The 11724-nt window shown below is 55.2% G+C and overlaps 1 protein-coding gene and 1 pseudogene across 2 annotated transcripts in view; both read left to right on the forward strand.

The window, feature by feature from the left end:
- Window positions 1–3973, forward strand: part of LOC108285332 — a 6002-nt pseudogene extending 2029 nt beyond the window's left edge.
- The window catches only part of PPP1R37 (protein phosphatase 1 regulatory subunit 37), a 53980-nt gene that overhangs the window by 38963 nt on the left and 3293 nt on the right, over window positions 1–11724 (forward strand). The window contains exons 2-8 of one of the 2 annotated variants that reach the window (XM_017502435.2): window positions 6629–6726; window positions 8252–8297; window positions 8546–8646; window positions 9347–9466; window positions 10034–10184; window positions 10291–10446; window positions 11391–11503. In XM_017502435.2, the coding sequence (XP_017357924.1) occupies window positions 6629–6726; window positions 8252–8297; window positions 8546–8646; window positions 9347–9466; window positions 10034–10184; window positions 10291–10446; window positions 11391–11503 (785 nt within the window). The remainder of the gene's footprint in view (window positions 1–6628; window positions 6727–8251; window positions 8298–8545; window positions 8647–9346; window positions 9467–10033; window positions 10185–10290; window positions 10447–11390; window positions 11504–11724) is intronic. The other variant, XM_017502436.2, reaches the window with a different exon arrangement.

Genomic DNA, 11724 nt, shown 5'->3' on the forward strand with positions numbered 1-11724 from the left:
TTTTTTTTTTTTTTTTTTTATAGAGAGTCTCACTCTATTGCCTAGGCTGGAGTACAGTGACGCAGTCACAGCTCACTGCAGCCTCAAGCTCCCAGGCTCAAGCTACCTTCCCACCTCAGCCTCCCGAGTCGCTGGGACCACAGGCACACGCTAATTTTTCTATTTTTGTTTGTTTGTTTTATAGAGACAGGGTCTCACTTTGTTGCTTAGGCTGGTCTCGAACTCCTGGCTTTGAGTGATCGTCTTATTTCAACCTCCCGAGTAGCTGGGATTACAGACATACATCACCATGCCTGGCTAATTTTTAAATTTTTGGTAGAGACGGTATCACCAAGTTACCCAGGCTGGTCTCAAACTCCTGGCCTCAAGTGATCCTCTTGTCTCAGCCTCCCAAGTAGGTGGGACTCACAGGCACACACCACCATGCCCAACTGATTTTTTATTTTTTTGTAGAGACAGGGTCTCCCTATGTTGCTCAGGCTGGTCTCGAACTCCTGGGCTCAAAGGAACCTCCTGCCTTGGCTTTCCAAAGTGCTGGGATTGCAGGTGTGAGCCACCACCCCTGGACCAAGTGAGCATTTATGTGTGTGTGCTAAACACTGGTTCTAGGGAGGGACCCTACTAACGCACTCGCCACATGACCCTAGGAGTTAGTTATGTTCATCCCCATTTAGGGATAAAACAGTTGAGGCCCAGAGGTTACATTGTTTTGCTTAAGAGTTTGAGTTGGGAGCTAGGATTTGACTCCAGGCAGTCTCGCCCCAAAAGGCATGCTCTTAACCATGTTGCAATACCCCATATCTCAGGTGGGACCTGTGAGATGCTGTGAAGCCCATCTAAGGTCGCTGAGTGTATAAGAGAGACAGCAAAGATCCCAGCCCCATCCCTGAAGGCCATAGCTCTAACCACTGCACAGCCCTTCCCTTTGGAACCAGGCTCTGAGCTCCAGCCTGGGCCCTACACCAGAGCCTTTGCAAGAACTGCAGACCTGCCGTGGCTTGTTTGGGCCTGCTTGCGGAATGGGGGTTCTGTGGCTATGCCCATCCAGTTCCTGGGGACCCACCCCTTTATGAGACTTCAGTTACTTTGCCTAGAAGCCATGACTGGCAAAGATCACCTGCTTTCTGCCTTCTTAAATGAGGCTCTGGGTATCACGTGACCTTTTCCATGTCCCTCATGGGGTCATACAGGCTGTGACATGGTATAGTCTGGTGGGCCCAAGCTGGCCCTGTCGTTAGACCTGGTGGGCCCATCACCTCTCCTCTGAGTCCATGCTGAGTGCAGATACTGAGGTGTGAAATGCCTGGGGTGGCATCTGTCACGTGGTTAGTGCTCAGTATGCCAGAGTCAGTTATTTTGACCCACACCTGCACCTGAACTATCTCATGCTGCCACCCTCTTCATTCTCAGCCACCTCCTCACAACAGTTTAAATGAGCAGGTGTGTATAGGGGCCCTTCCTAGGGCCAGCCAGTTGCTCGTCATGCAGCCTTGGACAAGTCATCGCACCTCTGCCGCATTTCTCTCCTGTTTTATTTTCTTAAATTTTTTTGTAGCGACTGGCTTTATTGGCAAGGCTGATCTTGAACTCTTGGCCTCAAGCAATCCTCCTGCCTTGGCCTTACAAAGTGCTGGGATTGCAGGCATCAGCCACGCGCCCAGTCTCCTCTCTAAAGTGGGAGGATACTAATATTCCCTTCATGGAAGTGTTCAGGGAATTGAAGCTGTGTATTTGCATGGGAAGTGCTTGGGATGGGCCTCGTGTGGTGTGAGTGTGCTGTGTAAGTGAGATGCGTTCTGTGATCTGCCCATGCTGCTCTTTCTCTTTTTTCTATTAATAGATTGGTTTCTTTTTTATTCGAATACATTTAGTTTCATTTCTAAGCAATAGTATTTGTAAAATCTTAGTTTTGGTGTGCTAATCTTTTTTTTTTTTTTGAGATAGTCACTCTGTCACCCAGGCTGGAGTACAGTGTTGGCATCTCAGCTCATTGCACCCTCCTCCCAAGCTCATGCGATTCTACTTGAGAGTGCCTCAGCTTCCTGAGTAGGTGGAACTACACCACCATGTCTAGCTCATTTTTGTATTTTTAGTAGAGATGGGGTTTCGCCATGTTGGCCAGGCTGGTGTTGAACTCCTGGGCTCAAATGATCTGCCCATCTTGGCCTCCCAAAGTGCTGAGATTACAGGTGTGAGCCACTGCGTCCAGCCTCTCTCCTGTATCTTAGCTAAGCTTTGAGGCTTGCTAATGACACTGTGGGGACACTGAAGACTAAACCTGAGCCCTGCTCTTGTTCTTTTATTGTGTCTGTTCCTACCTTGAATATGTCTCTTGGCTTCAGAGGAAATTGACAAGATGCAATTGTCATTCTTGTCTCCGGGATCACCAAGTCACTCTGAGGCCTTGAGCTCCACTCCCCAGCCTCCTCTGGGATGGCTAATCTTCCTCTCCCCTGGTCTCAGTTCTCCCTTCTGTAAGCACTTGGGCAGATGCGACTTCCTCAGGCTCTGCCTCTGGTGGTGACTCCTGCAAGGCCGGGCCTGGTTCTAGACCCTGTAGGTGCTGTCTGATCACTGTGTAGGGAGTGAAGGTTGCCAGCCTAGTAACTGGGCCTCAAGCTCACCTGGAGGCTCTCGGAACAAAGAACAGGTGCCATCTTGGCCAGGCACAGTAGCTGACACCTGTAATCCCAGCATTTTGGGAGGCTGAGGTACGTGGATGACCTGAGGTCAGGAGTTCACGACTAGCCTGGCCAACATGGTGAAACCCTGTCTCTACTAAAAATACAAAAATTAGCCGGATATGATGGTACACACCTGTAATCCCAGCTGCTTGGGAGGCTGAGGCAGGAGGATTGATTGAACTGGGAGGTGGAGGTTGCAGTGAGCTGAGATCGCGCCACTGCACTACAGCCTGGGCAACAGAGCAAGACTCCGTCTCAAAAAAAGAACAGCTCTTCCACAGGAGACCTACATGCAGCTGTTTGTGTTACCACTGTGTCTCTAGTGAGCCCTGAAAAGTTCCAGCATGTTTTGCGAGTACTCAACACCAACATTGATGGGTGCCGGAAAATAGCCTTTGCCATCCCTGCCATTACGGGTGTGGGCCGAAGATATACTCATGTGGTATTGAGGAAAGCAGACATTGACCTCACCAAGAGGGCGGGAGAATTCCCTGAGGATGTGGTGGAACATGTGATCACCATTATGCAGAATCCACGCCAGTACAGGATCTCAGACTGGTTCTTGAACAGACAGAAGGATGTAAAGGATGGAAAATTTAGCTAGGTCTAGACAATAAGCCCTGTGAAGACCTGCAGTGACTAAAGAAGATTTGAGCTCATAGAGGGCTGCGCCACTTCTGGGGCTTCGTGTCCGAGGCCAGCACACCAAGACCACTGGCCACTGTGGCCACATTGTGGGTGTGTCCAAGAAGAAGTAAGTCTGTAGGCCTTGTCTGTTAATAAATATATACAAAAAAAAAAAAAAGAACAGGCACTATCTCAAGCACTTTATGTGCATGAGACCCAGCTGCCATTGTATCAGGGGTTATGGTGTTATCCAGCCTGATGCCACAGCCAGCTCTGGGTCAACCTCCTTGCCCCAGCCAGGCCCACCCCCAGCCTGATCCTCGCGAGGCTGTGACATGTTAGCAGTGCTGGGCCTGAGGCTGGACTTTCTCCACAAATGATTTCGTTCTGTCAGTTCACATGCCCTGTAAAACAGCTACTCTCCTCTTCCCCATTTAAGGCTTGAGGAAGCTGAAATGTGGAGAGTTGAGAGAGTGACTTCAGAGTTCCAGAGCCAGGGGCTAGGACTTGAACCCTGGCTTCAGCCACCACACAGGACAGCTTCAAATGGGCCTGGCCTGGCTCCCTGCTTCACAGAGTCGATGTGCTCCTGGATGAAGCACCTGGCATGACGTCCATGGCAGCAATGCCCTGTGTGTCATGAGAATTCTTCTTAGACTTCTGATGGATCCTCCAATTTTGCATTTCCTTTTTATTTTTTTGAAAAGAAGTTTGGCTCTTGTCTCCCAGGCTGGAGTGCAGTGGCGCAGTCTTGGCTCACTGCAACCTCCACCTCCCAGGCTCAAGCAATTATCCTGCCTCAGCCTCCCCAGTAGCTGAGGTTACAGGAGTGTGCCACCATGCCTGGCTAATTTTTGTATTTTTAGTAGAGGCCGGGTTTCGCCATCTTGCCAAGTATAGTCTCAAACTCCTGACCCCAGGTGATCCACCCTCCTCAGCCTCCCAAAGTGCTGGAATTACAGGTGTGAGGCACTGCGCCTGGCCCAGAATGATTTTTAAGGCAAAACATTAAATAGGACTGCAAAGAATGCCAGTCGGAATATCATTAGCTAAATGCTCTTCCTCACTGACACAAGAAGTGATAGGATGTAGCAGCAGCTGTGCCAAGGCTCTGAGTAGTGCTGGGCATTCAGAATCTGCAGTAACTAATGCAAAGTGAAAAGATCTGTCATTTTTTTTCTTTTATGACTGGCTCAAGGTCTGCTAAACACTGTTTCTTTTCTCTCTCTCATTTTTGGCCTCTGTTAATAAGAAGGAAATGCTAAATTTCAGTTTTGTTCATGAAAGTAAAGAGATGAGTGTCTCCTCTCAAATTCATGGACCCTTTGGGGGTTGGTAGACCCCGACTGGTTAAGATCGGGGCATGCATGAGCTTGTGCATGACATGGGGTAGCTGCTGGAGTCCTGGGGGCTGCCTTCCCGGGCAGGGCCAGCTCCTGTCCCCTAGAGCTCCAGGGTCACCAAGCACGTGGGCTCCCTCTCTGTCTGCAGGAGGGGCACCTGCTATGTGCTAAATTACCTGCAGCTCCTCCCAGGCCTCCACCCACAGGGAGGAGGACGTGCCCAGGCGGGGACCAGGCCTGACCTCTGGGGAGGCTAGTGGCTGGTCTCTGTTGGCTTCTTTCCTCTAGCACCGTAGTTCAGCAATCCACCGCCACCCAGCGCAGTGGCCAGAGAGGGCCTGATGTTAGACTCTGCCCAGGGCCAACCACCTGGTTCCAGGGAATCACCATACCTAACCTGGACCTCAGCTTCTTCCCCTAGAAAATGAGGCAGTGCTTGATGAGACCAGAGGTGCAGAGCCCCTGGCCTACCAGCGTGGCGGGAGGAGGAATCCACATGGAGATGTTACTGGACTGGAAGCTCTCTGGACTCTTGCTGCCTCCAGCAGCAGGGTGAGGGCCCTCAGGAAGCTGCCAGCAAGCCCTCTTCCTGGCCCCTTCCCTGCCCGTCCTGTCATCTCCATGCCCAAGATCTGCTGGCCCAAAGAAGATCTTTCTGACGGCCAGACCTGACCTCTCCCTCCTCTGCTCATAGCCTTTCCTTCTTGCTCGCCTGGTCACTCTGGGATAAAACTCAAGCTCTAATAGCCAAAAACTGGAAACTACAAATTCCTGTCAGCTGGTGAATGGGCAAACAAAACACAGCACATCCTATAATTACTCTGCAGCAGTGTAAAGGGACTGAAACAGGATCATTCTGCCCAGTGTGGGAAGCCAACTGGAGGAGGCCACACAGTTTCAGTTCCATTTTAACGAAAAGTCCAGAAAAGACAAATCTATGCAGATGGAAAGCCCAGCCCTCCCTTCTGCATGGTGGTGGCTGTGGGCCTCCCAGGGACGGGGGCTGCAGCTGTTGGGTTTGGGTTGCGTCCCTTCATTCATCGTGGGAGCCATTGCCTGTGACCCTGGGAACACCCGGGACCAGGCCTGTCTCACTTCCACCTGCTTCTGTGTCTGGGAGAAGGGGCCTGGCCCTGAATAGCTGTACCAGGATGTTTAGCTATTGAGGGTGTTTTGGGAGTGGTATTAAGAGCTGGGTTCAAACCCAGCTCCCATATATACCAGCTGTGTGATCCTGGGCAAGGCTGTTTCTCTTGCTGAGCTTGGTTTCCTCATAGGGTTGAAGTGAAGATTCGTTCTCTCATCCAAAAACACAAAAAACCAAGGGCCAAGTACAGTGGCTTATACCTGTAATCCCAGCACTTTGGGAGGCTGAGGCAGAAAGATTACTGGTGCCCAGGAGTTTGAGACCAGCCTGGGCAACATAGTGATACTCCATGTCTACCAGAAGTAAAAATTGTCTGGGTGTGACAGTGCAAGCCTTTGGTCTCTGCACCTGGGGAGAATCACTTGAGCTTGGGAGGTCAAGGCTGCAGTGAGCTGTGCTCTCACCACTGCACTCCAGCCTGAGCGACAGAGCGAGACCCCGTCTCAAAAACAAAACGCCGAGACAGTGTTGGAGACATGGTGGTGACCAAGACAGCCCCAGTCCTGTTCTCCTGGGCTCCCAGTCTAGTAGGGGAGGTGACTGATGCATAGGATTGTGTGTGCTGTTCACTGTGTATTTGTGGGAAGGTGCTTGGAGCCGAATGAGGCGTGGAGGTCAGTGCTGGCTTGGGGTGGGGGTACCCTAGCTACCTTCCCTAAGGCAGTGGCCAGCAGGGCCTGAAAGGGAGGATAGAGCTCAGGCAGCCTGTGGTTGGGGGAGGGCTGAAGAGGGCACTGTGGGCAGAGGCCTCGGGGCGGGAGTGGGTGGAGCCCCATCAGGGACTCAGGTTGTGGACAGTCACAGGCCTGGGTCCCCTGTGCCTGCAGCCCAGAACGTGACTGTGGACGAGGTCATCGGCGCCTACAAGCAGGCCTGCCAGAAGCTCAACTGCAGGCAGATCCCCAAGCTCCTCAGGCAGCTACAGGTAGGGTGGGGCGGGGTGGGGTGTGTCAGGTGTGGGTGTGGGGTGCCCTGTGGTGGAGCCACCCCAGCAGGAGAGGGCCTCCCACTCCCTAGCCCAGGGCCTGCATGAATATATCTTTGAAAGCCTGCTGCTCAACTTGACAGCTAATCAGGTTCTTCATAAATATGAGGAACACAGAATTATATCAAGTACAAATTCAGTTATCCTTCAGCCCCAAAAGAAACCCTGGGGAAAAGGCATGTATACGATTCTTGTAAGTCTGATTACAAAATTTATTTATTTGCTTATTTTTTTGAAATGGAGTCTTGATTTTGTTGCCCAGGCTGGAGTGCGGTGGCTCAATCTGGGCTCAGTGCAACCTCTGCCTCCCTGGTTCAAGCAATTCTCCTACTTCAGCCTCACAAGTAGCTGGGATTACAGGCATAAGCCACCACGCCCAGCTAATTTTTAAAATATTTTTAGTAGAGATGGGGTTTCTCCATGTTGGCCAGGCTGATCTCGAACCCCTGACCTCAGATGATCTGCCCGCCTCCTAAAGTGCTGGGATTACAGGTGTGAGCCACCACGCCTGACATATTCTTAAAAGTCTGAATTACAGAAATACATATCCTCAGATTAAAAAAAAATTAAAATACTACGGATCTGAAAAACCAAATCCACCTCTCATTTCCTGCCCCAAGGCCCTTCCTCGGGAGCCACCATTGTTGGCCACTCAGCGTTTCCTGCCTTCTCGGCATTTGCGAGGTGCCTGCTGGTTTTCCGTTTCCACGAGTCGCTCTCCACCTGGCACCCCCTTGGTGCCTCTCCTGTGGGCCCGGCCTGGTGTCGAGTCAGTGAAGCACCACTGGTTCCGAGGGTTCCAGGGTTGCCTGTGCTAGGAGCAGCCACGCTCATTGTCTATCACTGTTCGCTGGGGTTAGGGTTCGTTCTTTGGAAGATTCCAGAAGAGGGGCTTGCCAGGTCCTAGGAAGGGTGGCTGTTTAGTGTGGTGGCTGAGAGAGTGGGTCCTTGGAGCTCACTGACCTGGTTCAGACCAGCAGCACCTACCTCGCAGGTTATGTGTGTAAAGCCCAGAGTGCAGGAGCTGGCGTCTGCGGGGCGGGTGGGCTGTGACTGGGTGCTGGGCCCCAGGCTCTGCCTTCACCAGGAGGCCTCCTGAGCCCAGCCCTGCCAGCTTCCCAGGCTCATTTCTTGCCTCACAGCCTTTGCACTGACTTCCCCCTCTGCTGGGACATTCCCCAGAGATGCTGGGCCCATTCCCTCACTCAGTCCAGCTGGGGCAGAGGGGCTTTGCCCAGGCCTGCCTGGTTCTCAGCCATGTGGGTGCGGAGCCCTCTTGCTCTCTAAGGGCCCTGCACCCCAGGTTCCAGCTGGTGGATGGTCTCTGAGCCTCTGTTCAGTGCCTTCCCCCAAACCCCACCCCGGAACCCTGCCTGACCTCAGGCATTATAGCCATTCAGGGCCTCAGCTGCCCCCAGGTTCAAGTGTCTTCCTGCCTTAACCCCCATCCACTCTGCTTTCGCAGGAATTCACAGACCTCAGGCACCGTCTCGACTGTCTGGACCTGAAAGGTGTGTGTCTGTCCAGGGGCTGGGAGCCCTTGGGTCATGGGCAGGTCAGGGGCTCCCTAGAGGTGGGTCTGAGGACCTGCCTGGGGGTCAGCAGCTTCTGGAGCTGAGCTCAGCCAGGGTAGGGGCTTGGCCTGGTGGGGAGTGAGAGGTTGGGGGTAGAGGACCCTTCCAGCCTCCCTTGGCCCCCAGTCCCTGACATGCACAGGTACACTGTCTCAGGCATACGCATGGCCGCTGTCTCCTCCCAGGTGAGAAGCTTGACTACAAGACCTGTGAGGCCCTGGAAGAGGTCTTCAAGAGGCTGCAGTTCAAGGTCGTGGACCTGGAGCAGACAAACTTGGACGAAGATGTGAGCGGCCCTGCCACCACCCACTCGGCTTCCTGAGCTCCTGGGCCCCGTCGAGGTTTGGGTGGGGAGAGGACACTGCAGGAGCAGGGGGTCCCCTAGACAAAAGCTGAGGGGTGGCACAAGGGCGGGACATCCAGTATGTGCAAGAGGAAGACATCCAGTATGACCAGAGTGGCTGGGGCCCCTGTGGCCACCCTCATAAGCAAGGAGAGCCTTGAGGAGTTGGGCTAAGGGGCAGACGTGTGGCCCCCAGCCCTTTCAGGAACCACGCCGGAGGGAACAGTTCCTATGGGGTGGGCTTGGGAAACATCCTGAGAGCAGCCTCCCATCAAGGCCCAAGGGTCGTCGTCACCTCCCCAGCCGTGGGAGTCCCCAGGCTCCCCAGGCGTCGGGATCCAGAGCAGGGGCCCTGAAGAACTGAGGCCCGGGCTCAGGAACGCCCAGGCCTGTCCTGGTCACTCAGCACATCAGTCAAGGACTCTGGAGGGCAAGTGACAGAAAACAGACTGGCTTCAGCAGAGAAGGGAAAGGGTTTGTCTCTGTGGCCCAGGGTGCGCTGTCTGTGCCTGTCCTCTGTTCCCGTGAGGCTCTCTCTGGACCCAGGACCCCTCGTCTCTCAGTGGGACCCGGTATCAGGGCCCACTCTTCTCCCCCAGAGCAGCCCTGAGCTGAGGCTGGGCCCCCAAATCTCTACCTGCAGGGTGCCTCGGCCCTCTTCGACATGATTGAGTACTACGAGTCAGCCACGCACCTCAACATTTCCTTCAACAAGCACATCGGCACCCGGGGCTGGCAGGCGGCCGCCCACATGATGCGGAAGGTGGGTGCCTCCTGCCTCCAGGAAGAGGCGCAGGCTCACAGCAGGGGCAATGTAGGCGGTGGCTGCATGAGCTCTTGGGGTGTGGGCTGCCGTGGACATGCTGGGCCTGGCTCTCGGGCCAGGAGGAAAACAGGGCCAAGAGGTGTCCTGGCCCCCAGGCCCCTGGCTCCTTCTCTCCTTGTGTGGCATTCCGTGACCCCCCCTTTCCCCTTTCTGTAATGTCATCCCTCTGTAATATCATCCCCTTGGAGGTGGCCATGGTCGCCACCCTCACCTCCCTCATGCTCGAAGGCTGGGTGCAGTGAGGGGATGGGGCTATCAGGGAACCTCCCAGACACACAGGAGTTGGGGATTGTGGCTGCCACCAGCCCTGCCTCGCTCACCCCGGGACCAGAGGCTGAGCCGTCCCTCCCCATCCAGTTTCCCCATCATAAAACCAGACGACGTTGCCAGATGACAGCTGTGGCCTCATTGCTTGCTGACATGTAGGGCTGCAGGTCCCAGGGCCAGGGAGCGCTGGGGCAGGCCTGAGCCAGTGCCTCACGCCTGTCCCCCTCGCCTCTGCAGACGAGCTGCCTGCAGTACCTGGATGCCCGCAACACGCCCCTGCTGGACCACTCTGCGCCCTTCGTGGCCCGTGCCCTGCGCATCCGAAGCAGCCTGGCAGTGCTGCACCTGGAGAACGCCAGCCTGTCGGGGCGGCCCCTCATGCTGCTCGGTGAGCCCCGGGCATGGGAGGGTGAGACGTGCGGCCTCTGTGGGGCGGGGGCCGTGGACCGGGTCTGGGCAGGGCCTACCCAGTCACTGTGCCCCCCCACCCCCAGCCACGGCCCTGAAGATGAACATGAACCTTCGGGAGCTGTACCTGGCAGACAACAAGCTCAATGGCCTGCAGGACTCGGCCCAGCTGGGTAACCTGCTCAAGTTCAACTGCTCCCTGCAGATCCTGGACCTCCGGAACAACCACGTGCTGGACTCGGGTGGGTGCGGTGGCCCACCCCACATCGGTCACCCAGCACCCACTCTGCCCAGCCCTGTGCTAGGTGGTGCTGGGGACACAGACGTGGCCAAGACCACCCCAACGCTGTCCTGCTGGCGCTCCCAGGGGGAAGCCCTAGACTGTGACAACCCAGAGTGAGCAGGGCTGGACTGATGGAGCCCAGAGGCAGGGGTCTGATCAGTCTGGGGGCCAGGGAGGGCTTCCTGGAGGAGGAGACAGCTCGGCTGACAGCTGCAGGATGAGGTGAAGTGAATAATTACAATCTGAAAAGGAAGCAGTGTTGCTGGGATAACAGGGTCAGCTGGAGGCTGTTTTCATGGGGCAGAGCCATGGGCTTCCATCCCGAGGCTGGGAGCAGAACCAGCCGTGTGAGAAGCCTGGGAAAGGGTCTAGATGGAGGAGCAGTACGTGCAGAGGTGGCAGGAGCGCTGGTGTTTGATGTCGGGGGGTTCGCTGTGTCCCCAGGCAGCAGGCCTGGACTCCGCTCTTCGTAGCACCTGTGAGGGCCATGGCTGTGAGCCTCTGGGCCCAGCCCAGAGGGAGACACAGGGCTCTGCCCTCAGGAGCTTGTCTACAGTCTAGCGAGACAAAGACAAGATGAATGAGATCTCTAGCCTCTCAGATGTGGGAGCTGCATTGAACAGCGGTGACCGTGGGTGGGAGTGAGCTGGCTGCGAGGTGAGGTGGGCCAGAGGCGGTCACATTTGAGCAAAGATCGGAAGCATCTGGGGAAGGCTGTTATCCTGGCACCCAAGTCACAGACGTGTGCCCAGGGGTGCCAGGCTGAGGCAGGGCTGCAGGGCAGGGCCTGGGCCTGTGGGGCCTCCATGGAGGTCCTAAGCAGAGGGGCCACTCCTACCCTACAGTGCCCCCCAGGGAAGCACCCGGACCCCAGACGGGGTTCTGACTGGCGGCCTCCCCCAGGTCTGGCCTACATCTGCGAGGGTCTCAAGGAGCAGAGGAAGGGCCTGGTGACCTTGGTGCTGTGGAACAACCAGCTCACACACACGGGCATGGCCTTCCTGGGCATGACACTGGTGAGTTGGGCTGGCAGGGGAGGGAGGCTCCTCCGTCCCCACCGCCACCTCCCACCCCAGCTGTCAGCACAGTCCCCGCCAACGGATGGCTTCTGTCCTTCCCATCCTACAGGTTCCAGTTTAAACTCAGCCCCACCTGCTTCCTCATTCAGCTTCTGTGCCCTATTTCCCTGAGGAGGAACCCTTCTTTAATTGTCTCCTTTTTTTTTTTTCTTTTTCTT

This window comes from Cebus imitator, unplaced genomic scaffold (assembly GCF_001604975.1).
Source record: "Cebus imitator isolate Cc_AM_T3 unplaced genomic scaffold, Cebus_imitator-1.0 Scaffold296, whole genome shotgun sequence".
NCBI classification, from domain to species: Eukaryota; Metazoa; Chordata; class Mammalia; order Primates; family Cebidae; genus Cebus; species Cebus imitator.